At 36.3% G+C, this 27779-nt stretch overlaps 1 protein-coding gene across 2 annotated transcripts in view; it reads left to right on the top strand.

The window, feature by feature from the left end:
* Positions 1–27779, top strand: part of LOC107098368 (cGMP-dependent protein kinase 1) — a 111168-nt gene that overhangs the window by 36126 nt on the left and 47263 nt on the right. For both annotated transcript variants that reach the window (XM_015396135.1, XM_015396052.1), the window contains exon 3: positions 3520–3633. In XM_015396135.1, the coding sequence (XP_015251621.1) occupies positions 3520–3633 (114 nt within the window). The remainder of the gene's footprint in view (positions 1–3519; positions 3634–27779) is intronic.

A 27779-nucleotide genomic window follows, 5' to 3' on the forward strand; every position in this document is an offset into this window, starting at 1 on the left:
GCCTCTGGCCGGGTTGCCTCCTCGCGGTTTACCGCGGTGGCTGGTAGGTGTTTTTCATCTAAATAATCCGATCTGCAGGCACCAGAATAATAAAAGCGAACATATTCTGCCGGCAGATGTATATATTTTAAGTTAATTATGCTTTAATAAACTGTTTAAGAGAAGTGATCAGAGCAGTCTGTGTCATCAGCGCTGTGTCTCTCTCCCAGCCAGCTCCCAGATCAGCTTCTCTGATTGGTTGACGCGGAGCGTCGAGCAGCAAAAATTCAATTTTTCCATCTCGAGCAGCAGCGCGTTTGCGGCGCGTCACGCGCGTCAGATGCCAAAACGCGCCCGACGCGCTGCTTCAGCTGCTCAGACGCGCTGCGCTTGCTGCTCGAAACGCGCCGCAGGACCTTTTGCTGCGCCTTGACGCGCGTCAACCATTGACTTTGCATGTAAACTCGCTGCTTCTGTCGCGCCAGCTGCCCCCGGTGTGAACGCAGCATTAAGCTTAGAACACCACATAACGTGCAGAAAAATGCATTTCCTACATTTTCAAAGCTTTTTCCTGTAATCCAAGAATGATGTTCATTTCATTTCAGTTTTTTTCTTAACAAATGTGTTTATTGTAGTGATATTTATGGGTTAAACCAGGCATCCCCAAAGTCGGTCCTTAAGGGCCGCTGTCCTGCAGGTTTTAGAGGTTTCCTTGCTCCAGCACATCTGATTTTAATTGAAAGCTCATTAACAGGCTTTTGCTCTACTGCAATCATCATAATCAGCTGTGCTAAAGCAGGGAAACCTCTAAAACCTGCAAGTCAGTGGCCCTCAAGGACCGACTTTGGGGATGCCTGGGCTAAACCATAAGATGTCTATAGATCTTAAGTTCTGCAAATCCTCGGCAGTAGGAGCTGTCACCCATCTGCCATGTTTTTCCATGTGGAGCTGTCTGCATAGTTACAGATTTTTCTCATTGCGTGGTACGTAAATTCCGGTGAAGGTGAAGGTTTATGCTTGACCTCAGACATGTCAAGCATAAACCAGGCTTTAGACAGGTCTGTTACATATTGGACATTCCATTTGACCATTTTTAACTATGAAACACTAATTTATATCAAAACAGTGAGCTGTGTTGTAAACAAGGAGCTAATGGCTTGGAGGGCACTTGTTTTAAAGGACTATTTGGTCATATTATGAGCATGAATGTATGATGAGTGGATCATAAAACACATACAAGTTATTGTCAAATTAGTGTTTAAACCATTTTCAAATAGTTATCTAGCTTTGCTATGGACGTGGAAGGAGCAAGCTACTGTCATCTACTCTCTGCTGGGTCTTTGTTGCTAGTCTCTCCCGCTAAACCCAGAGATAGCAGAAAAATGAATACAGCCTGTTCTGTGGTTTCTTTGGTGGTTCTTTGTTTAGAAAACAGACCATACTCAACTATTGAATCAGTTTAAAGATTGCAGTCCCTTACCAGCAGGATGGAGGGGGTCTCCCATGTGTGGACAGAGTGGCCAGTGGAATGAGGAGAGTTACTGTAGTCAGTTTGGAAAAAAGCTTGTATATGGTGGATCCTTATGGGAATTGCAGGGTGTACTTGGAGGCTCCTCACTTGGAAATATCCTGAAAAGGAGCAACAGCCACAGGCTGAAACACAGAGTTTTACCGGCTCAGCATTCTTGCACAGCTGTTGTTTATATTACATCCTTTTTCTGTTTATCTAATAGCTGTGAGGCACAACAGTACTTTGGAAGATTAAATTGACCTACCAAGTGTTTCAGCTATATCTAGCTTCTGAAATATCTCACCTTTATGAAATGAGAGCGGGAAGTTCTCTTACACTTTTTTTTAAGGCCAAGGTGGACAAAAAAGAGTTCAGTCTTATTAACATCAGTATTTCCAGGATGACTAAAAATAGAAGAGGCAGATACTGCTGACAGTTGTATTGTATGTGTGTTTAGTTTAAAATTGTTAAAGCTTCTAGGTATTCACACTGACTTTAAAACACTTTGTATAGGCTGTCAATTCCGTTTCAAAGACTTAAGTTATTTACTTAATCTGGACCAAAGACATTTGAAGAGTTGGTAACCTGTTTTAATGCTTCAACTGCTAATGAGAGAAGCCTACACTGTTGAAAGACTGGAAATACCTTTTGTTCCACATTTTTTAGCTTAGTGCTACAGAAATTCTCTTGTAGGAGTAAAGGCTGATAGGAAAAGTCAGAGCTGTAGGGAGCCAACTGGTGAGATTGTGACACACTTAAAGACTATCTATCTGGGTATGGTCTCATGCTGGGTTGTGATAGATACCCTGTGGCTTAGGGTGGTTAAAGAATATACTGCATAGTTCCATCGCAAAAAGAAAACATAAGGAATAAAAAAGGTACTGATTCCTGGGGGAGTTTTTCGTTTTACATCTCATGAAAATTAGGATATGGTTTCTGAGGACAACTTTTCAAACTGTACATTTTACTCACTGTACTCCAACTTCTATTGGACCAATTAAAGTAGCCTGTAACTGTTATATTCTAGGCTTTGCTCTTTGGGTCAGCCTTACAGTGCTTTTACTATGGTGTTAGCAGAAAAGTATTCACCCTAGTAGAAGCTTATCTGAATGCAATGACAACAACAAACAGATACAAGTAATGAGCTTCTTATAGTTTGGGGTGGAAACATGCATATACCTGTAGTAAGATGAAGTCCCAACTGTGTGAGCCAGTCACAGATTGGAGTAGAGCCAAAACAGTTTACAATTTATCTGGTTATAAACTGTACGTATCCTTGTGTAGTTTTTTAGGTTTGGCCCTCAGGAAGAATTTTACTATCCATTGTAAGATATTTATTTACCAATGTCTCTTTTAGTTTGCATGTAAAAAGCAGCATGCATTTTCACCTAAAAAAACTCATTTAGGTTGTAACAAAAGATTATTGAACACCAGTGGTTAAGGTTTGACAGGGTTTGAGTTTGCTTGAGGTCCAGATTTTGATTGGATGTTATACAACGCAAATATACTTGGATCAAAAAAATGTATCTGTAGTCCAGGTTGTATGTTTAGTGTTCTTGTTCCATTCATAAGGAACTTCTGTTTTTTTTTTTCTTTAATTAACTGAAAAAAGGTATTCCCATATCTGATAATTTTTATAAGAACACCCTCTTCCAAACTTAAGATGGGGCTTCTTACACGTTCCCACTTATGCATAGAGAGCAGATTCGAGAGATCGAATGGAAATGTTTATAAAAGATTTACGGTTGCTATGTGAACAAATTTGAACCAAACTTTACAAGAGGGGTAATAGTTTTGGGAATACAGAAATTAAAATTCAAGATGAAAATCTACAGTGTCCACTTTAAGAATACCACTGAACGTTAATACTCTCAGAAGCAATAATAACCAAATACACACTTTTATAATATAATAATATCAAAATAATCACAGGTAAAGTTTTAATGCATAAAGTAAATTAAGTGATTAACTTGGCTAATGAAACATGCAAGCTGAACTCTTTTTTTTTTGCATTTGTCTATCTGTTTTAGATGGTAAGGTGGAGGTGACAAAAGAAAGCTTGAAGCTCTGCACCATGGGGCCAGGAAAAGTGTTTGGAGAGCTGGCTATTCTCTACAACTGCACCAGGACGGCCACTGTCAAAAGTGAGTTTTTACAGACACCTTTAAACATTTCCACATGAAAGACTGTGTTGAATGTCCAACGTTACCAAGGTGAAACATAATGTCTTTTGCACACACATTTCCTGAAATGTGGAGACTTATAGTAAAAGACTTAAAGTCTGTCACAGTAAAAATGTGTGTGTGGTATTGTTTCTCAGTTATCAAACGCTGTTCATCACCAGCAAGTTTTCACATCACTTCAGCTCTAGCAAGTGTGCTAACAGACCTAGAGTGAGTTGAATGTCAAGGTTTACTGCCTCTGCTCTTTCATGTATCAAAGCTCCAACTCAGAGAGATGCAGTGGGTGAGTAGGTAGTCCATCAGACTAGCAATTTGAATAGTCAGCCTGATAGAGTAAAGAGATGACACTGAGAAAGGACAAGACAGATGGTGGATTACACACTTTCAAAAGCTCGTAAGATCACATGTCAAGATAAAATATGTGTGTTTCTGTGAGGCAGGAAATAGGAACAAAATTTGTGTTTGGGTGGAATAATAAATAGACTGAAGGTGAGATAAAGTGATATATGGTCTAGTGGGTGAAAAAATTTTGTGTGCTTGAATGCAACTCCAATTAAGACAAATGGAGTAAGGTAAGAGAATGTGAGTTGGAGTTGGAGAACATTCTGTATCATTTGGATGACCTGCATTTAGTCCTCGTGTGTACTGAAGGTATATGTCTACATACATATATATATATATATATATATATATATATATATATATATATATATATATATATATATATATATATATATATAGGACTCTAGTAGTCTGTATTCTCATGTTATGATGGGTTAAATTGTGGAGAAGACTGGTTCAACCACTTGACGGCTGGAAACTCGCTAGACCGTGCTGACCCTTCCAGAGTCCTACAGATCAGATAAACCAACAAAACTCCTGCCTCTAGTTACCATGGCAACATGTATCCACAGGGAGATGAGCCAACTCTTACGGGATAAAATATTCCCCTTCCCACTGGCGACAGAGCGTCTGGATTTCTCTTTTGTGTTTTATTTTGCCCATCTACCAGCCCATGGTTCATACTTCCTGCCTTGCTTCAATAAAAACCCATGCATGGAACAAATGATGTAATTGTCTACGCAGGCAGAAGTGTGTTTGGTTTAACAGGGTCACTGGCTCTGTCTCTTAGGATGACTGTCTTTACTTTAATGCATGTCGCTACACATGAATGTACCAAGGAATTCAGCTGCCAACGTGGCTATTAAAGGTGATAGTCTCTAATGAAAATCATCCAGCTAGTAGTGCTTACAGAGACTCACATTCCAATCAAGCAGTTTAATTTAATCGAAGCATGCAGCTCTGTAGGAGGATGTAACCCCAGTTAATTTTAATCACATAGAATAAGCTCCCTCACCGAGGTTCCTTCTATCAGTAATTATATATGTAGAATTTGGATGACGACCTTTGTGTTGAGTTGAGGCTTTTAGGAATGTAACGTCCAAAACTCTCAAGATGAGATGATAAACAACATTTGGCTTATATGAACAAAAGAAGAGCTTTTAACAAAGTTTTGTGAAAACCATGTGTCTACATACAGAAGAAGGTTAGAGAAGCATCTATAATGTTTGCCCTTGTGGAAGATTCAAATCCAGGTTTTACCAGTAAACACACTGCCGTTAAATGTTTTCCAATTTCCAATCAGGTCCTTAGGCACATACATATAGCTCTTTATTATTAGTGTTGACAAATAAAATAATGGCCATAAAGTAAAAATCTTTTGTTGAAATTTGACTAGCAATTATTTTAGATTTTGATCTGGTTAAAAAATGTATGAGCTAACCCTTTTGTTTGGTGCAGGACACCACAATATATCCTTAGATAGATTAAAAATAGGGCTATTTGGTCTTACAAAGCTGCAGTAGTGATAAACCCACTTTTACACCATTCTACTCCTCTGTATTTTTTTCACATCCACAATAATATTGAGTTCAGACATCAGCACTGATTATATAAACTCAGGGCTCCAAGACTCCAAATGAGAGCAGATAAGTTTTACGTAAAATTTTTTGTTTCTTAAAATTTAAAATAAATAAATAAGCAGGTGTGTTGTGGCTGATCTACAAAGACTGATGGGCAAATATTTAATGCGTAAATCCATCTGGTTCCACCCAATGAAAAGGAGCAGCTTGTGTTTTCTATAAGTAGTTTAGAATGGTTTTAAAAGAAAGAGAACATGAGAACTTTACATAGCTAACTATTTCCAAGTGCTACAAACAAAACAAACAGAAACAAAAGTAAAAAGCAAAGTGATGAACATAACAAAAGAAAAGTGTAGTAGTATCATAAATGAATATCATCAAATGAGAGAGAGTAGTCATAGTCTGTTGATCTCCCCCACCACTTGGTGGGATCAATGGTTATAATGAAGGATCCTGCTTTGTTAAATAAAAGAAGGAAAGGTCTCCTTGGCATCCTTATGGCCTATGTTGATATTGCCCAACTTCACAGACTTCAGAGAAGGCTTTTATATTTATTTATATTGTTCTTTTAAATGGCTTAAATATACATCCTCGCAGAATCTCTCTCTGTTGTCTGGCTCTGAATCAATTCCTTCTTTCTTGCCAAAATGACTGCAGGTATTTTTGACTGTCAGTTTGCACCTTAATTTCTGAGGTGGTTAAAAAAATCCTGCAGACGCAGTTGAGGTTCAGATCCGGAAAATTGCTTGGCACATTGTAAATGTTTACATTTGTATATTCTCTTCCATAAATTTTGGTTTGGTAATTGTGATAGTTGGTCTAAATATTGATGAAGACACACACACACCCACACCCACAAAAGTTTGCACACACTGTCTGCTGAATTTCAAGTGTAAATCAGTTTGCATGTTCTTCAAAGATGTGTTTGGAACGTAGAAATACATTTGCACATGTTTTAAAATGCGAACACCTTAAGATCAGGCCCTTAGTGTAAACTACGTGAAAAAAATAAAGGGACATAAAAAACACAATATGACTTAAATTAAATGAATTAAATTTGTGAAATCAAACTGTCCACTTAGAAAGCAACACTGATTGACAATCAATTTCACACACTTTTGTGACAATGGCAATTAGCAAGACACACTCAAAAAAGCAGTGGTTGTGCATGTGGGGACCACACACCAATCCTCAGTACCTATGCTTTCTGGCTGATGTTTTGGTCACTTTTGAATGTTGGTGGCACTTTCACACCAGTGGTAGCATCAGACAGACTCTGCAACCCACACAAACGTCTCAGGTAGTACAATTTATCCATGATGGCACATCGATGCAAGCTGTGGCAAGGTTTGATGTATCAGCGTAGTGTTCAGTGGGTTCTCCCCGGGTACTTCCTCCCATAATCCAAAAGCATGACTGTTAGGTTAACTGGCTTCTACAACTTGACCTTAGGTGTGAGTGTGTGTGTGCATGGTTGTGTGTCTTTGTGTTGCCTTGCGACCTGGATGGATTTTTGTGTGATTTTGCACATTCAACTCTTTACAGAACAAATTATTCAATGAGAATATTCAATTCATTCAGAATGAATGAGGTATTTCAGTGTTCCCTTTATTTTTCTTTGAGTAGTGCATTATTGGCTTGAGAAGTGCAGATCAACAAGACATAAAATAAATTTCCTATCCTTTATAATAATAATGTATTGTACTGATATTGCTATGATTGCGAAGCCCTCTGTGAGGTGCCCAAAGTGCTGCCATACAAGTGATTTTAAAGTGTCTGATACATCATTATTATTGTTTGCCTGGAAAGAAAGTAGTTTGAAGTTAATTCTCAACACAACAGGGTGACTCAAGAACCACTTCTGATTATACTTCTGACACTTACAAAGTAAATGTTTTTTTTTTTTAAATAGATGGCATTGGATAGAAGTAACCAATCATTTATGTATGTTGTTTTACAGCTGAAAATAAATAAGGCATGTTAAAATATTGTATCTCATGTAAGGAGAGGTTTGTTCAGGAAAAAGCTAATATATACCACAAACAAAAAGTAAAATCAGTAGCTCCCTTTTAAAGGACCTGAGCAAAATAAAATAAAATACTTTTTTTTTTTTTTTATTTGCAGTCAATTTGTAAGATCTTCTTGTAGTTGCAAACTGTTTAAGGGATTCCACAAAATTTTAACTTGATCCACATAATGCAAGGATTGGTTGAATTTACCTTAAATATCTTATTTGCATAATGAAATTTTCCTGAGGGGAATTGACAAGTATATATTCTGTCCCTTCCTTTTCATCCTTTTAATAACTTTATGTCCCAGCATTTGCTTTGTTTTCAATCTCCCTAAAGAAACAAGTCTTTCAAATAATTTACACAGACATTATAAGCAGCACTGTACCTTCAAGGCTGTGTGGTGTCCCTATAATGCTCCTCTAGTCAATGTGTTGCATATTTTTAGTTTCCAGATATAAACTTAAGTGTGAAGCTATGACCTCTTTTGGCATTTAGTATGTACAGACATGGCAATTGAGGTAAAATTTGACATGCCATCTGAGACTCAGAAGAGCTATTTTAACATAAAAGCTGTATCGTATTATTTCTAGATGGCAGCAAACAGATAGATGCTTGCTCAAGATGCATGTGGAAGAAAATGGCCGCAGCAAGAGAAAAATGCACAATAAATAAAAGGACAGCAGTGACAACAAAATGAGAAACCAACATCGAAAAGCTGGAGACTAAAATTTTCTGCTGTTGTCTAGAAAAAAAAGGAAGGGGACATTGATAGTTTGTATTTTAGAGAAAAAAACATTCTTATCAGGTTAAGATATAGAAATATGTAAGAACCGGGTTGCATATTGAAATATTATTCAGCAAAGTGCCCGAAAGAAGCACTTAGAAATGACAAAGAAATATGCTTTGAAGTTATATCCTTGCTGGGATGGACAAATAAAAAAACAAAACAAAATTGTTTGTAATTAGAGAAATTATGCATTCCATCAGTTTTCCTTTACTTTGTGCTGTTGAGCAATACAAAAATGCTTACATACAGATTCTCTCAAGTCATTTTTTTACTCATACTATGATGTGTGAGAATTCCTCTCATCAGTTTACACATCATAAAAAAAACTTTTAAAACAAACCTTGCCATCTGAATTTACTACTTAATTGTTTACTAGAGGAGGTACACGCTGAAAAAAAAAATTCTGATGTAGCAGCTTAAGAGTTATTTAAATTGTATGTCTCGACGGAATATCAGACCAGCTTACCTGTACTTCCAACATCCTGTTTGATGAAAAAAAATGCATACAGGTCACATCTAGATGCCTTGTTGGCGGAAAGAAATATCTATTTCATGTAACATAGACTTCACAATCAATCAGGCAGAAAAGCAAACTTTGAGATATGGATACACCAGACTTATATATATACATGGCATATCAGTCTGGAAATTAATAGCAATATGTTAGGTGCTTAAAATAATTTTGTGTTCATAATGAGATGCTAATATTGAAATCAATGCATAATTTTTTTAAGTCTTTCAGTTCAAATCTGTAAATCAGCATGTGAAACGTTTCATTATAATGGATCTCTGTAACTTTGGATTGAGAAAATAGAAAAAACGAAATTTTTTAGAATAAATTAATAACTATAACTACCCTCCTGTGAAAGTTAAAAAATTATTTTATTCTGGCAAAATTAAAGCAAAACATGTCTAATTTTAAACGTCTTTTTTATGAATAATATCTCATTTTGTTGTTGCAGGACGGAGAGTATAATTGTTGGACAACCATATCAGCTCTTGAGTGTCAGTTGCTGCATTTAAACATGCATAAATAGCCTAACAGCATTGATATCCCTAAGCAGTGCAACATCCAAAAGTCATGTTAGTAATACTCCAGCGTGTGTAAACTGCTATCAGAATAACAAAGAATAATGACAGCGCTTTATACTGTGACAATGTTGATCACAACAAGAGACTTGTGCTGAATAATATGCGTCACAAGTAATTCAACCCTTAGTTTACACAGTGATGTTACGAAATTTATGCATGCGCCTTGCACATATAAATATAGCTTCACAACATGGGGCAGACACACACAAGGCAGACAAATACAATTATTCTTCAGTAGCACAGCCTATAAATGACTGTTGGGTTGGTTTTATTTTTAGACTAGTCAGCTTTAAGAAAGTAATTGAAGTGCCAGGAACTGAAAACAAAATCATTGAGAAAGATTGTATCTTGTATGCTCCATCTTTATGGCAGTAATGGAAAATCATGTCTATGGCTTAATCTCTAAGAGGATTTAATACCTTGTCTAAAAAGGTTTTAGCTTGTAAACCATGACAATGTCATAAATCATTGTTGTGTCTACCAATGTTTTTTTGCAGAATTTTTCAAAAAAAAATCCTAAGTTTAGTTGAGAAGCATTCAAACATCCCAGTGTACTTTTCTAGCTGTCTATGTGTGGATTAAGTTATTTATGCGGCATTTCATACATACATTTCATACTTCTGTTGTCTTTATTTCAAGTAATACAAAAATTAGGGCTCAGTATTGCCTGTCCTATTTTTGTCTATATTGCAGATTCCCAGTGAGGGTTATGTGCTCTGCCCCCTAGCGAATAGTTCCCTTTTTGGTACTGGGTTGCTGGAAAGACTGTGGAAATGGGTTATCTTTGAACTAACATTTACTAAAAAGGTTTGCAGGTACTGATCCAAACTTTTCGAGAACAGCAAAAAAAAAAACATTAGAGAAACTATAATAAAAAATGTAATTCCATTAAATCAAATCAAAATACCTTCATAAAATCCACCTTTATTTTGAAATTATAGTAGACGCATATCATTATCAGTTAATTGAAAACATGATGTCTGTTATTGTTGTCATCAGTCAAAATCAACAGTGTTATAAAGGAACATTCATCAACAGGGAATTAAAATCACTGATGGCCAGATGCAGAGACATATTACATGAATACTGTATCTGTGCAAAGCAATATATATTTGTAGCTCATATGCTCAGCGTCAACATTCATCTGAAAGTGGCATTTTGTTTTTCATAATGATCCCAGGTGCTCAGTCTACTGACTAATGTGAATTCTCATTATGATGAAAGATTTTTATTTCCCTCTACTAATGACCAGACAGGTCATGAGCAGGCCTTCTTTTAGCGATATGCAGGTTGCTTCTCATCAGTGACTCATCATTATAAATCTGGAAGTTGCCTGACTAAGTTTTGATTTTCGACGTTTAAGGTCTACAACAGGGATGTCAAAGTGAAATACACCAAGGGCCAAAAAAACAAATTAAAACATATTGATATGAACATAGCCTAAATATGAATATCAATGTTATTAATAAGCTTTTTTTTATATTAATAATATTATATTAATAATAGCTATATTAGATTATATTTATAAACTTATTGAGACAAGGGCATAAATGAAAGTGCATGCATTATAGTCCATTCAACTGAAAAATATTAATAGATAAAATAAAATACAAAAGAAATCTATGGCACACAGACAAAACAATACGTCCTTCAAAGAAAAATCATGTATTGTACAAAGAAATGTAAACATTTTGTGATGAATCACGGCAGCGGACCCAGAATTCAGCCATAGTTTCTTCAAATTCTGCGCACAGGTGTCAGCAGGGGCTGATTGAAGCCAAAATAAAAGGGGCTTAGATGGAAGCAGAGGGGAGCTGACCCCGCAGGTGATGGAGACGGACATAGTGCCAAGCGAGGGGCAGGTGATTCCGCACGCCAGGCAGAGAATACTGGTAGGATCGCACAGTCAGGGCAGTGGTCCATGCCTGTAAGTAGCACTCCATCTTGATCAGAGTATCATGCAGATCCCACCTGCCCCTCGTTTAGCAACGTGTCCGTCTCTATCACCTGCAGGATTGGCTCCGCCCCTTCCTCCATCCAGGCTCCTTTTATTTTGGCTTCAATCAGCCTCTGCTGGCACTTATGCGCAGCAGTTGCGGAGCACAGGTAGTTCATTCCGCCTTTAGAAACTATAAAACATATTTTGACTAACATTCAAAAAAGAAATAGGGTGCCATTTTAACATAAAGTAGGCAGGCTGACTAGTCGATTTTCTATTATAGATAGCACTAAAGCATTCTACGTTGTCACAATTACAATACACCAATCAGAATTGTATTTTAGATATCACTAATTAAATTTCTACCATTAGAAATACAATTTTAAGTACTCTGGAATCAAATTTGTACTAGTAACATATATTTGCTTGTATTTCCATCCATCAATCCATTTTCTGACACGCTTTATCCCTAGTGGAGTCGCGAGGGGTGCTGATGCCTATCTCCAGCTGTCTACGGGCGAGAGGACTGGTGGACTGGTCGCCAGTCCATCGCAGTGTTTGTATTGCAGATATCCTTAATAGTATTTCTCGTATCTAAAATTAATATTTCAGATATCTGAAATGTTATTCTTACTACACCAAATGACGTCACTTTTCCCTATTCATGTGTATTGGGCCGTTAATTTCAGATATCCAAAATGACATTACTCCATTCTAAAATTAATGTCTCTGTAATCCGTTTGTTACTGTTCTTAATTTTTATTTCAGATATCAAGAATGAAGAAAAGATTGTAGATATCTAAAATATAATTTCTGACATCTAAAACTAAATTTTAGTTAGGCATTATTAAAATTTTGATATCTGGAATTCTAATTTAACTAGTCCAAAAATCAGTAGTTGATTTCTGTAATTATATTTTAACTAAGAAATATATTTTAGATTTTAAGAATTGGATTTCTGGAAATCTGTAATGTTATATTTCAATTTTGATATCTGAAATAGTAATTATGACTAGCAGTAACTCTATTATGAAGATCTGAAATCAGAATGAATCCTTATCATTTTTATCATTGGAAGCAAAAGTCCAATACATATGAATAGGAAATGTGACGTCATTTGTACTAGTAAGAATTACATTTCAAATATCTGGAATGTTTATTTTAGATAGGAAGAATGTTATTTTAGACATCTTAAATGTTAATTTTGACAAGGAAGATGCGTTTTAGACATCTGGATTACATATTCGGTCAAGCTAATAAATGTCAAAACGGCCTGCCAAAGTTCCAAGATGGTGTCCCAGCCAAACAGGAACAGATCAGATGAGAAGTTGCTATAATGAGGAAAAAATAGAGAGAGCATAATATTAGAGATTGGACTAACACATACAGATGTTATGCAGATTGGGAGAATAGAGAAAGAATGAAGCAGAATGGTGAAAAGGGGTCCCTATGTCCTCCAGTAGTCTAAGTCTATAGCAGCATAACTATAAAGGTAGCTCAGGATAACCTGAGCCATTCTAACTATAAGCTTTATCAAAAAAGAATGTTTTAAGCCTAGCCCTAAAGGTAGACAGGGTGTCTGCCTCACTGACTAAAACTGGTAGGTTCCACAGGAGAGGAGCCTGATAACTAAAAGATCTACCTCCCATCCTACTTTTAGAAATTCTAGGAACCAATAGGAAACCTGCAGACTGAGAGCAAAGTGGTGTCGTGGGAAAAAAGTATTCAACTATTCATCCTAGTTAAATAAAAGGAGATCGATGGATTTCACTCAGTCGGCACCTTTATTCATATCTTTACAAAGAGAGAACAGTTCATCATACAGCCCTAATGGCACAGCATTCTGCTCTGTTCTGATCTGGGCAGCATTCGTCCCCCCCTACTTATAACAATGGAAAGCAGTCAGAGTCATAACAAATTACACACACTTTGGTTAATAGTAACATGTTATGAATAAACCTTGGGAAAGAACCTGATTTGTTATTGGAAGAAGCTATGTCTGGTCTACAAACACCATCCTGCAGGGAATGGTGTGGCCTTGAGAGAGAAACAGACTCAGGCCCCGTCCACACGAAGTCAAAACAAACACGAAATGCTAATATTTTCCAGAACGTTTGTCGTAAAGACGGAGACGTAAAATAAATGTGATCGTCCACACGAATGCATGAAAACGCTGCAAAATGTATGCCAGGCCCGTAAGTGGCGCTGTGGTGCCAAAGCAAAAATAGCCGACGAAATGTTGGGCATGCGCACTGATATTTATACATGGTTGCCCTGCGGGTCCATTTTTGTGGTTCAGTCAAATTCAGGTGCTGAACTATGTCGTCGATATTGCTCTGTTCTTCCTGGAGATATTCCAGAAGAAGAAGATTCTGTTGTAAGCCCGACAGCAGGGTGAGTAGCATGAGCAGCAACCATTCAACACAGTACGGCGCCATTGTTGTTGTGATACTGTGTCACGCATGCGTGTTTAGAGGCGACGCTATGACGCATGCGTGTAAGAAAAAAAATGCGGTTAGAGCTTAAAGATGGAAACGCGAAAACGCCGTTTCAAAATCTTCCCACTCTGAAGGCTTAATAAAAAAAAAGATTGTTTACAGACCCCCGAAACGCCGGCTTCGTATGGATGAGAGGCTGGTTTGGTGAAAAATTTGTGCGTTTAGGCCAGGGTTTGGCTTTGTGTGGACGGGGCCTCAGTGAAAACTTTTATAGTGAGTAAATAGGATGAATTAATATATAATAGAAGAGAGATAAAAACATGTCCGACAACAGTGGTCTGTTAGGAACATAAGGTATGATCAGATCTCTGATATAACACAGTACATGGCCATTTAAGGCTTCATATGTGAGGATGAGGATATAGCAGAGTTTTAGCAGTTTAACAGTGGAACTGAATCCCATGCTGTCTACTAATTCTACCAATATGGAACATATATATAGTAAAGAGATTTGGCTCTAGCACTGAGGTACTCCACAGGTAACCCTGGAGAATGAAAAAGATGCATCATTAACATGAACAAACTGAAATCTGTTAAAATTTCCATGTTGCCCAAGAGCCATACATGCAACAGGGCTGTTGCATTTATTGGTTCTGTTCTCTTGGATGCACTTCTCCTACAGTCCAATAACATATTGTTAACTGATCTCTCTAGGTCACCCTTAGGTGTGTGTCTGTATGGTTGTTTGTCCTCTGAGTCTCTATGCTGCTCTAGAATAGACAGGTGACTTGTCAATGTTGTACCCTGCCTCTCACTTAATGGCCGTTGGCAGTAGGCACCACCTTGCTCTGAAACCCCACACAGACAACCAAGGATAGAAAATGGATAAATTAATGGCTGAAAAAAAGCATCATGCATACAGTATGTTGACAAGAAGAGAAATAATCCAAGAAAGAGATTAACAATCCAAATCTTTCCAAAGGATAAAGGTTGTTATTGCATTCGTTGCCAGTCTTGCCTTTACAGAAACTAGAAAATGTCTATTTGTAGTATGCCATAAACCATTAAAAATTTTTATGTTCAAATAAGGCCAAAATGAAACTTTATAGCCTTCCTCTTAAATGATATGTGTGGAGACAACCTGACATTGGAAATCGTGGTAGCAACAATGACTTTTAGAGGCTAAATTAATATTTAATTTTTGCTAAGTATATGTATTTCTTTCCACTTGATTATGATGTCCTATTTTCGTGTACAGAATATTTTTTAATGTCTTTGTTTGATCTCTGGACAACTTTGCTAAATATACAGTAGGTTACGTTCTGCCTTCATCAAGAAATAGTCTGCATTGAGATCTGATAATAGTCCTCCGTTCTCTTTTGGGATAGTTATGTTCCTTCTATATCTATCATAAGTCTGCTTTCCCTATTAGTACTAATACTGTACATACGTTCTTGGAAATATTTTCTTGCTTTTTAATTAGAATGCTAGTTGTGATGCTTAATTATCTATGAACACAGAAGCCTAATTCAGTTGACCAATTCTCTTTAAAAGCATTCAATTTCATTGAAAATGTTGTGTGTTTCATCAGTTTAGTTTATAAAGTGATTCCGATATGATTTAAATTCATTGTATACAATTAGTCATAATATTTTTGGTGATTTTTATAAAAAACCCAAAGTTTAATTTCCCAAAGTAATACAGTGATACATAAGAGCAAAAAACTAAAACTCTGTTAGCCTCATGAAAAGTAAAGTTATGTTTATAAGTAGTAAACCTACAAAAGCAGATTTACAAAAATTACAATTTAAGTTTTTTAGTTCACAAAAAAAAAAAAAATCAGGCATAGCAATTTAATTAATTTCCTTTAGTCTTATGAAGTTGGTGCGGCGTCTGCTGTGACGCGTGCAATGTACCGGTCTGTTGTTGTGTAGAGAGAGCTGGGCCAAAAAGAATCGATTTACAGTACCTGTCGATCTACGTTCCTACCCTCATGTATGGCCATGAGCTTTGGGTCATGACAGACGAGATCCCAGATACAAGCGGCTGAAATGAGTTTTCTTGGTAGTGTGTCCAGGCTCTCCCTTAGACATAGGGTGAGGAGCCCAGTCATCCAGGGAGGACTCAGAGTAGAGCCGCTGCTCCTCCACATCGAGAGGTGTTGAGGTGGCTCGGGAATCTGATTAGGATGCCTCCTGGATGTCTCCCTGGTGAGGTGTTCCAGGCACGTCCCACTGGGAGGAGGCCCAGGGGGAGACCCAGGACACGCTGGAGGGACTATGTTTCTCGGCTGGCCTGGGACCGCCTTGGGATTCCCCCAGAGGAGCTGGCCCAAGTGGCTGGGGAGAGGGACGTCTGGGCCTCCTGACTGAAGCTGCTACCCCCGGGACCCGATTCCGGATAAGCAGAAGAAGATGGATGGAAGGAAAGTAGATCGATATATCGATCTATATATTTAATATTTTTATTTAATCATTCAATTATTTAGAGAAGAGGGCTGCTCAGTGGTGCAGTGGGTAGCACTGCTGCCTTGCAGCAAGAAGGTTCTGGGTTCAATTCTGGGCCTGGGGTCTTTCTGCATGGAGTTTGGATGTTCTTCCTGAGCATGCAAGGGTTCTCTCAGGTACTGGCGATCTTTCCAGGGTGTACTCTGCCTCTCGCTGGAGATAGTCATCATCACCCCTCATGACCCCGCTTGGGATAAGCGTGACAGGAAATGGATGGATGGATATTTAGAGAAGCCCAACAGTTATGTTTTTGGACTGTGGGAGGAAGCCAGAGTACCCGATGAGAACCCACCCATACAAGGGGGGAACATACAACTCCACACAGAAATACCCTGGACCAGGAATCTTGCTGCAAAGCAAGAGTTCTACAAACTGTGCTACCATGCAACCCCTGAGAGTAGATTTTAACTGAATGTAATACTTTTTCATTATTCTTGATAACTGTGAAGCAATTCTTGATTTATTGGGTGTTATATTTTTAGTGATAAATTAATAAATATAAACTCATTGGGCTTAATCTTGCTCCATCCCATAATCAGTTGGGTTATTGGTCTGTAAACACTTTAAGACCCCTAGATTAAGCAGTAAAAAGATTAGGATGATCAGGTTTGACACAAATTAAAGAAGTTTAAGCAATTAGGAAACATTTTCTTTTTTAGTTTTAAAAAGCCAACCCTAATCATAAGTTCAGACATGTTTTAGTGAAATGAGGGGCTGAGGACCTATGAACACATTAAAAGATAATAATACATCTATAAAATTGCTAATTGGCTGGATTCTTGAGCCACACTAACAAGCAATTAGAAAGACAGAGAAGGATTCCAGATAACATTAAAGTAGTTGTAATTGAATTTTAAAGAGAGAAAAGGAACTATAAAAATAATTGCTTAAAGGACTAATTGGAACATGTTTTTGCATCAGATGTTCAATAAAGAGTTGAAAGAAAAGGGTTTTGTAAAAATTAAACCACTACTTTTTTTCTTCATATTATACATGCAGAAGTTTAGGATTATAACTGTCATGGGAGAAAGGATTTCAGCTGATAACCATAAAAACCACTAGAATGGAGAGGAGAAGATGGAAACAATAGATGTGGCAGATGGAAATCCAGTGGGACGAAGTTGGAAAGAAATCCACTCCGTTTCCATGGCTGCCATGGTAGCACTGTTGCTAGCTTGCAAAGCAAAAAGAAAAACAGTTTGGTAAGATGGTGAGGATTGCAGCTGATTTCTCCCCCCAATGTTTTAAGTCACTTTGAAGTGAACTTTTTCTGTCATCGGTTTCCAAAGTGTAACGTTGCTACCTCTTCTTGTGATTTAGGTAATATTTTGGGGGGGATTTTTAAGTAGTGGGAATACGGAGGCCCTGCTGCTTATGTCCCAGTTCATAGGTGGAACGCAGGTGTGAGCCTGGAGCAAGATTCTCTTCTGAGGCTTCAGACAACTTGAAAGGTTAAAATACCCGCAGAGGCAGCTTCAGATGGCAGTAATATAGAAAACAGGCCTGCAGGTGCAACATCTTTTCTTAGAAACTTTTATTCTTCTCTCATGGGACAAAAACAAAAGGTTAATGAGATAATATGCACTGGAATCTTTCCATTAAGGGACGTTTAGCCGCTGTAGATGGCTCTCTGCATCCTGTTGATTTAGTTTTCTGTCGTAGGGCTACCTGAATACAAATAAGTTAAAAAGCCGTTGAAACATATCAAAAGGTGGTAGTAAACAAATTTAATTGCACACAGGAACAATATTTCAAAGTAAAAAACTGTTCTATGGAAAGCATGTCTAAACATATAGTGAGAAGGTTGATAGGAGGGGAAAAAATCTATATATTTTAGCATCAACCTAAATGTAAAATATATTTATTGTCTGTTGAATTTTAAATAATCGTGAAAGTATAAAACAGTTGGCCTTTGCATTTTTTTTCTTCAAAATCTACCTGACAAAATCATATATATTTGTTTTATTTATGATCTCTTAAAAAGGAGGCCCATCATGTATGGATGATGATCAGGTTTCTGTAATAGGACTATTTTGAAGCAACTGGTCTATTTTCTTTAAAGAAACAACTTTCTAATTAGAAAATGCATGATTGACAAAACAGAGGAGAGATGGCTTTGGCTTCAAATCCCCAAAACCCAAGCTTTGTTTAATAAACAGGTGTGGAGGCTGGACCTCTTTGACCTCTCAAAGTGCAGTGTTTGTGTTTAAAATGACAGTTTTTGTTATTTTGTATTTTGCTGAAATACAGGCAGACTGAGCAAAATAAAATATTAATTCCCTTTTATTTTTTTTATAGTCTAAGCTACTGCTTTCACACACATATACCGCACAGTAAATTACCAACTGCCAACAATGAATCTTCTTTTGACTTCCTCTTTCTTACTGGATAAATAATTATATAAATTTAATTTGTCCTACTTTTGTTTTGGGGATTTTAAAAGTTATTTAAATTTTTTTTTGGTATTTTTAAAAGGTCTTGTGTTTCCCTTTTGTCTTTTTTCCCCTTTCTTAATATTCTCAATTTTGGACAATAATTAAATATAAACATACTAACTTTATATAACTATATATATGATAGTGGGCTGCAGGCTTGAACACAACTGAAAAGGAAAGCTTTTTGGTGGTTAGTGAACAGGCATACCCCTTCACAGTAGGTTTTCAAACCGGTACACTATTGATCAAAGGGAAAAACATGGTGTCCATTCAAGAGGACTGATTGCTGTTTTTGTAACAGTTTGATAAAAATTGAAAGCAGCACAGCATGCCGTGAGCCCAGCAGTGACAGCAATAACAGTTGGAAAGGGACAGAGCCTCACTGTGTTTTTAAAGCACACCAGTTGTTTTTGAATATTATGTCAAAGATCATCTGTGAAAGGATCTTTTCAATAAAAAAATCACAGTATCTCTTACCAAATGTGCAACATGTTTCATAAATATATGTAATCTTTGACAGGGACACTATGGCAACTTACTTTAGAGTATCATTTATTAGAAACAAAATAAGTAATATAGTATGATATTTAAATAGTAAAGTCTGTTGTTTGAATGATATTGACGAAATTGTCTGATTCCCAGAAATGATATGGGAAAGAAAAAAACAACTTTAAACTCTAATAAACCATTAAGGAAATAAATAAAAAAGTTATTCACTTCACTATCACAGGTTTCTAGAGAGAAATGTGCTACCCAGTGTCAGAAGGCTTAGTCTCAGTCATGGGTATTTCAACAAGATAATGACCCAAAACACACACAGCCGGGAATGGCTAGGAGGAAAACACTGGACTGCTCTGCAGTGGCCTACTATGAGCCCTCAATTCAATGCTTTTTGAGCATGTTAGGAAGGAGCTGAAGCATGCTGTCTGGAGAAGGCTCCCTTAAAACCTGAGACAGTTGGAGCGGTTTGTTCATGAGGAGTGGGCAAAAATACCTGCTTAGAGATGCAGATGTCTCAGTAACAGTTCCAGGAATCATTCAGTTGTGGGCATAATGATGTGTGCATTTAAAATTAGGCAGCAGTGCAAACCTTTTACTGTATGTGTATCATCATGAATGTGCAGGTCATATTCTAAAGACCAAACCTCACAAACCTATAAATGCAGGATATGCTAATGAAATACTTAGCCTCTGTAAAGCGATTTATCGAATCTTATATATAATATATAAAACCGTATAAATAAACCCTATTTATAATGTTTAAAATGTTCAAAAGGTGTCAGTCATTGCTGCCTGTGGCTTTCAAACTTCATTTAAACTTGATTATTAATAAATTTCCAACAGTCATTTCATTTCATTACTTATTTCATTACTTCACAAAAAAAAAAAAAAAAAAATTATAGTAATTTGGTACGGAGCAGCATTGTAAATTGAAAATAATGTCGATTTTATATACTGTGATCCTTATCTTATTTTATTCTATATCTTACTTTTGATTACAATTTTATTGTTCTCTCTCTGTAAACGGTTGCACTGCAAGAAAATTATTTTCCACAAGGGATTAATATAATGATTCTGATTGCTTGCTAATATTTCTATGGTCATTGTCGCTGCAAAGGTGGTATTGATACAATAGGAGAAAGTCTACGTTCATGTTAATATAATAGCAAACATATGTCAACATATCTGTCACAAATTAAATTGGTAGAATAATTTTGTGGAAAAAAAAAAACACATCAGTCTCTACAGCTGCAGGCCTGCAAATGCACAATGAAATCAGCGTTTAATCTTTTAAATTTTACTTTCATTATTTGTATCTTTTTATTACATCTTTTTTTGCATCACCATGATATAGTGATGCAAAAAAAGATGGATTGATGTGTCTGCAGCTGTAGACACATCAGTGTCTACAGCTGCAGACCTGCAAATGCACAATGAAATCAGTGTTTAATCTTTTACATTATGTTTATCTTTTTATTCCATCTTTTTTTGCATCACTATGATATACTTATATAGTATTTGCAATTTGATCATATTAATGGCCACACCTATGTTTTATGCATGTTTCATCCTTTGCACATGCTGTCTTTGTAGATCAACTGCTTTACACACTTATTGCAAGTGCAACTAATTTTTTTGCCCACAATTTAGTGCTTCATATCTGCAATCTTTAGTCCCATTATCCTTAAATAATTTTTTGTTTTATAGTATCTTAGAATGAGAAAAATAGAAAATAGTTAATGACTTAAACATTTGAATGGGGTCCTTCTCTAAGAACGAGGAACCACTGTAATGGGGGTTAGAAATAAAAGTACAGAAATTACTTACCCTTTAAAATGTTAGTATTATTTTGAAAACATGCATAAAACAAAGCAAGTGATTTAATCTGTATGAAATCTTTTATTGGATAAAGATAAGAAAACTTCTAGCTTTGATCACATCAAATGTTCTTTGTTAAAAATTACTCTGTGAAAGTGTTTGAAAATGAAGAGGCGATGAAACACTGAGCTAAACATTAAATTAACTGCCCTTAATTGGTAAAACTTGCTGATATCGTGGCTGATATATTGGGACACATTTTATTGAAATGATTGTGTTATTATGAAAAAAATGTCTGTGACATTTCTGCCTCTTTTGCATCAGTCAAAGATTTTAGACATCAGCAATGCTGTGTCCTATCCTGTACTTTTTTGGCCTTGCCAACCATGGACCATAAGGTTGTATGCACTTATATTCCTGCTAATATACTCCAGTTAACTTTTGGCCAATGTAGAGATGTGTTCTTTAATATTAGTTCATTAGTTCTGCTGCATGTTACTGCAGAAAATGCAGTGATTTATGGATGGACAGTAAGTGTAATGTTCAGCAAAGTTTACATCCTTGTTTATATTTTATCAGCTATTATGATATGGAGCCTAGGCGGAAGTTCAACTGAAGAAACTGATTGCTCTGCTTCATCTACCTACGACACAGCCAATCAGCTTTGAACCACACCTCCACGAAAGCCAATCGGCATCCAAAGAGAATCTTAAAAGGCCTCCGATCCACAACTTGTCAGCTTTGTGCGCAGGCGGCGGTTGCGCTATGTGACTTCATTCAGATGACCCATATCAACCCACCTCCAGCCCCTCCTCTACCATCGTAGCTAAAACTTCATCAGAGTTTCATTACTCCCGGACTCTTACTGCATTCTGCGTCTCATTTCAACCGGTCCGCCATGTTGAGCCTGGTTCTGCCAGAGGTTTCTTCCCAACGGGGAGTTTTTCCTCTCCACTGTCACTTCATGCTTGCTCATCATGGACAGGTTATCTCAACCTGTGTTATCCAACTGGACTTCCATCTTTCAGGTCCCTCAGTGAAGCTCTAGAATCAGCTCACGCAATTCACTGGATCTCCTCATAAAGCTCAGCATACCGTCTCGCTAACCAGCAGTCTACAGACTGACCAACTTCATCTATCTCCACTCCAGCAACAGTTTCAGGCCTGGGGGGAAACAGCCCTATTCTCTGCTCCTGTTCATGCATATCTATCAAAATTAAGTGCTATGTTGCCTGCCGAGGTCTGAGCGCCAAAGACCAAGTAATTGTATCAATAAATTTCTTCTAATTCTCTTTTCTCTTTGTGTGAGTTTTTCCAGATTGAAATACTTTTTAGGTTAGACTGTATGTGCTTAATTATCACAGGAGGCAAAAAGAATATGGGGACCAGATGTCCTGATATTTGGGGACAGTCCATTTTGAACGACCTGTCCTTCACTGAAACTGACTGTGATTTTAGTGTCTTATGATTGAGAGAATCATGCTGTGTGTAGACTGTTATTATGCCAGCTGGGGTAGCATGCTGCGCAGCAGCAGTAGCTGCCATGGTAATAGAAACAGAGGAGCAGCACATTGTTGTAATCTTCTAAGGGTAGCTGTCCTGCGATATGCTGCGTGGATCTATATTTATTATACTGGGTTCACCCTTTCGTCAGTGACCTACAGTATATATTTTCGTGAGTAGTTATAAGTGGTTTTGCTCTTTAAAAAAATGATTTTCAGGATTCAGTGTGTTTGTCTACTTAGCATACACACGTTCCTCATAAAAAATTTAATACTCAGTGAGAGGGAAACTAAATGAGGCAAGAACTACACGAATGAAGAATGATGAGGAAGGGCAGATGATCACCTGATTAAATGTTTATTTATTCTGCTGTATTAGCGCATAGCTCCAAGTTAAACAATAAAAGATAAGTAAAAAGTGTTTCCTAAATGTAGTCATTTCTCTTATATCATTAACCGAGGAAACAAATCAAGTCATAAAAGGATGTGTTTAATCACATGATGAGATGCATAATAAATATTTTTACATCTTTGTTGTTTTTTTAAGATGTTATACACATATTACATTTTATTGTATTCACTTGTATTCAAACATTTGAAGATCTACTTTATATACCGACAAAGTAAAACATGAAAAAAATAAAATAAAATCTAAAACTACACTAAAACTTTCACTTGTGGCATTAGTTACTAAAACTAGTTGGCATTTTCCCCAAGACTAAAACTTAGCCTGTCCAAAATGACACTGCTATGAAATGTAAATATCTAGCATGTTATTGCATCGTGATTTAAATTTATATTCTATATGATATCATTAGGTAGTGGTAGCAACAAGGAGAAAATAACTTGAAAATGCTTCCTTCTAAGTCGAGCATTAATTTAGAAGACAAATTTTAAACAAACAGACATTATCATACAAATAAATTCCCAGTCAAATGTATTATTGCTTGAAACATCAAAATCAAATTTTCCCTCAGAAACCCAAACAGAAAAAGACATTTTAATCTTTGGGCCACCTGCTGGTTTGATTTATGTTTATATGATTAGTCTTCTGAATGGGTTCTTCGTGGATATTGCAGAAAATAAGTAGACTGCTGGAGTCCTACAGTGTAAAGCCCTTCTGTAAGAATAATTGAATTTTCATGAATACAAGAAATAATAAAATGTTTACTCAGACATATACAATGGCAGAAGCCAAGCAGTGGGTGGGAAATTCTCTCTTGATTCCCTAAGTTATTTTTGGATGCAGAGATTTGATGTTTTTTTTTTTTTTTTTTTCTTTAAGCAGGAGGCAAAGAATCAGTCTGGGCTGACAGAAGGCTCCATGACATACAGCAACAAGTTATGTTTGTTCTTTTTTTCTGAGGGGGCTGAAAAGTGAGCTTCTCTTGTGCTTGGTGAATTCTGACATTGAAATTACAATAGATTCCTTCTGTTACACGCTGTTATATGGAAATAACTACAAAAAGACCTGCAGTAGCACTGTGTCCTATGTAACACTTTTTGCCTTTTTCTTACATGCAGATTTGGTAATTCAGCATTCTCAGCATTTGATATGTTGAACAAGGCATGTAGAGAAAGTTTCACTAGATACAACCTGTAGTTGGGCCTAAAAATAACCTGCCTGCTGATGAATTGCAAACAGGCTTCATTTCCTCCATTTGATTTTCTACAGCCGGGCAACACTGATATTCATAGAGTTATTCAAACTGATTACCTCTGTGGAAAATGGCCTCTTGTTGAATATAAATTATAACAAGGACATAAATAATTAGAATTTATCTTGCCAACCAATAAGAGATCAATTTATATACAGAACCAGGGCATATTTTGATTAATGTTCAGGTGAAGCAAAAAGTGGAAGGAAAAAGTATATTCCAACAGTTATTCTTATCACACACAGTCATATTTTACTATGCAATCATGGTAAGAATTGAAAAGCTTAAGTTACTTTAAATAACACAAAAACTCCTTAGCAAAGGACAAATGTTGCATTTTTGTGAAAATCAGCAAATCATTTTATATTTTTTCTCCAGTCTTTATCGGGCTCTTTTTAATACAATTTCATTTTCTGATATTAGAAATGATTAAAATATTTTTTTATGAGAATTACTTATTTCTGCAATTCATGCCCCTCCTTGGAGTTTGACACTCCTTTGACAGTTTTGTTAAACATGAAAAGTGCTCATCCAATTATTAGATTTTTTTTACATCTACATTTTATTTTAATGGCTTATATTGGTGTTGTTATCGTTATTAACAATTATTTGAAAATTAATATCAGCCTTGCTATATAGTTAAAGTCAATTGCACAAGTTCTAAAAAATGTATCCCTTCTAACAACCTCTAGCTTTTTAATTGGACTTTTCCTCAAGCACCTATATAAGGTTAACATTTATATTTAATGCTTACATTTCTGATGAACTTTAAGATGGATTTGTGTGACATTTAGACCTGACTTTCTTGTCCCTGAGGTGCAATAACCAGATGTACACTTAACCTTTTATGGCCATTTCACCCAAGATCCATGTAAAGTTTACTTTGTTTTCTAGTTCTCTTTATAAGCAAGTCTCTGCAGCTTTGATATAATTAGCCAACTGCAGTTTGTGTCCAGCGATGATAAATATATTTTGGTATTTAGACAAACGGAAAATTGTATATAATGGCAAGAATAATACTTAAGTTGATTGCATTCTTCCTCACATTGTTTTACTAACCATGCTGTTTGTTTTAAAGGCCCAATGTATTATAAATTCTGTCATTTCCCCCCCCTTTACTACCATATATACCCCCAATGATCTTTATATTAGCATAATTATTACGGATTTTTTTGCCTATTGGTGTATTTGGCCCCTGTGTTTTCTTCAGGCCAAAATGATTGTACGATGACTAATTCTATTTAGATATCAAGAAATGTTTGCACTGTAGTGCACAAGTACACTGTAGATTTTTGTGAACAAGTTCTGATATTTATTCAGTAAAATGTCCCTTTGCAAAAAGAAAAGCCTGACCTCAAAACTCATGAGTTTGAGGGTTAGTTTATTAAGTGTTTTTTCTAGAGCTGAAACAATCAGATTAATCGTGAATAATCAATTATTTAAATAGTTCTAAACTTATTCAGTAATCGATTAATTGGTAATTGGAGTATAGAGACTGTAAAACATACCTTAAGCTAACAGAGCAAACAACTTAGATGAGTAATTATATCAAATTTGTTAAAAAAACATATACAAATTTTGCATTTAAGATTAAAAAAAGTTTTTGTCTGTCAATAAGCTCTATCCAGAAGACCTCAAACGGAAAAGTTGGAGTCTCACCTGGTTTAATTTCATAAAAAATCTTCTTTAAGGAACCTTTGGCTATCCGACTATTAATCAATTAATGAAAAAACTAATCTACAGATTAATTGATTTGCAGAACAATTGTTAGTTGCAGCCCTAGTTATCTCAGTATGTGATCATAAGGCAATAAAGCAAGGCAAGTTACAAGACAATTCAAAGTGCTTTATATAATAGGAAAACACACATGGAAAGTAGATCGCAAGATAATAAAAAAAAGAATAATTGATATTAAATTGGAAGAAAGTTGGATGTTTATTTAGATGGCACTGTCAAAGGCCACTGCGAACAAATATGTTTTTATTCTGGATTTACAACAATTTATGGTTTCAGCACTTTTACAATTTTCTGGTAGTTTGTTCAAGATTATTGGAGCGTCAGAATTTGCTTTTCCGTGTTTGGATCTGGTTCCAGGTATGCAGATTACATTTTAGGCAGGAGACCTTAAAGGTCTGAGTCGTTTATTTACTGACAAGGTACTGATAAGGTGGTCAGTTTAAGAACTTTGTTCTTTGCATACTTTATTCATCCCAAAATCTGATGTGCTGTGCGATCATTGTTTTGTATCCAGCTTTCTCCTCTCTAGATTGAAAGTGTTGAAGGTGCAGCTCATGATCCATTTGCAGCAACCTAAGGGTTTTTGATTGGCCCTGATCACATGGTACATACCTGTCCCCAAAAACAATCACTGAATGCACATTAAAATAAAATAAAAAAAACAATGCAGAAAAATATTTTTTTAAAATGTCATAGGATGTAGGATAGTAGATAGCAACAAAAGAAAAAAATATTCTTAGCCATAATTAAGTTTTCAGTTTAATGTCATTGATAGGTTAAGATCAAATTTCTTTATTTGTACCCGTACGTAAACGGTGTTTCAGAACAAAAGAGGCATTAGAACAAACATAACAGTACATACCAAGGAAGGAAGTACAACATATTTAAAACAGCCCTTAGTTGTTGTGAAAAACCAATAAGATCACTGCTGTTGGGATAAAACTGTCTCTATATCTCCTAGTTCTACATTTTGGAACCACCAACCCCTGATGGCAGATATTGAAAGAGGCGGTTCAGGAGGTGCAGAGGGTCCTGTATTATGCTGGAGTCCCTGCAGCTGATTGGTGTAGAGCTAATCCAAACTTAACTGTGGCTGCATAATAAGCTTGGCAGCCTTTCCCACATTCTGATTAAGACCATGACTTTAATCTTAAAACATCACATGGTGGAAGTAGGTTTTTCATTATTCTGCCAAGTGTAATACACCTGTACCACACTAACCAACACTGAGCTTAAAAACTGTGATAAAAGGTGTTGTTTCACCTGCATAAAATTAGAAATTAAATACTAATTTCTTAGTATTAAATAAGATCTTTGTTTTTTGTTTTTTTCCGCATTGTATAGATTGTATAGGTATGGTTAAAAGCATTTTATTATAAGAAATCAAGAACTAATGGAATTTGAAGCAACAGTGATTTTCAGTGTTGTCAGGTAGTAAAGGAAGTAAAAACAATGTCTCAGTCTTACTCATTATAGCAAAAAATGCATTTTGGAACAGGTTGCTTTGGACAATCGGACAAGTTGCTCTTTTAGAAATATGTCAAATCCAATTTACGCACTGTCCATATTCAATCAGAGGAAATATTGATGTAATATTTAACAACTATTGGTTTGAGGGTCAGCTGGAGATTCTGTCTGATAGAGTTGAGATGCCTTGAAGTATATAAACCGTAGCTAAACAGATGTATTTGTTATTTTACTACTGTTATCACTTAGAATGAATGACCAGGTGGATCAATTCTAACAGTTTTCTCCCAGA

The sequence above is a fragment of the Cyprinodon variegatus genome, unplaced genomic scaffold, assembly GCF_000732505.1.
Source record: "Cyprinodon variegatus isolate N-32 unplaced genomic scaffold, C_variegatus-1.0 Scaffold1, whole genome shotgun sequence".
Taxonomy (NCBI): Eukaryota; Metazoa; Chordata; class Actinopteri; order Cyprinodontiformes; family Cyprinodontidae; genus Cyprinodon; species Cyprinodon variegatus.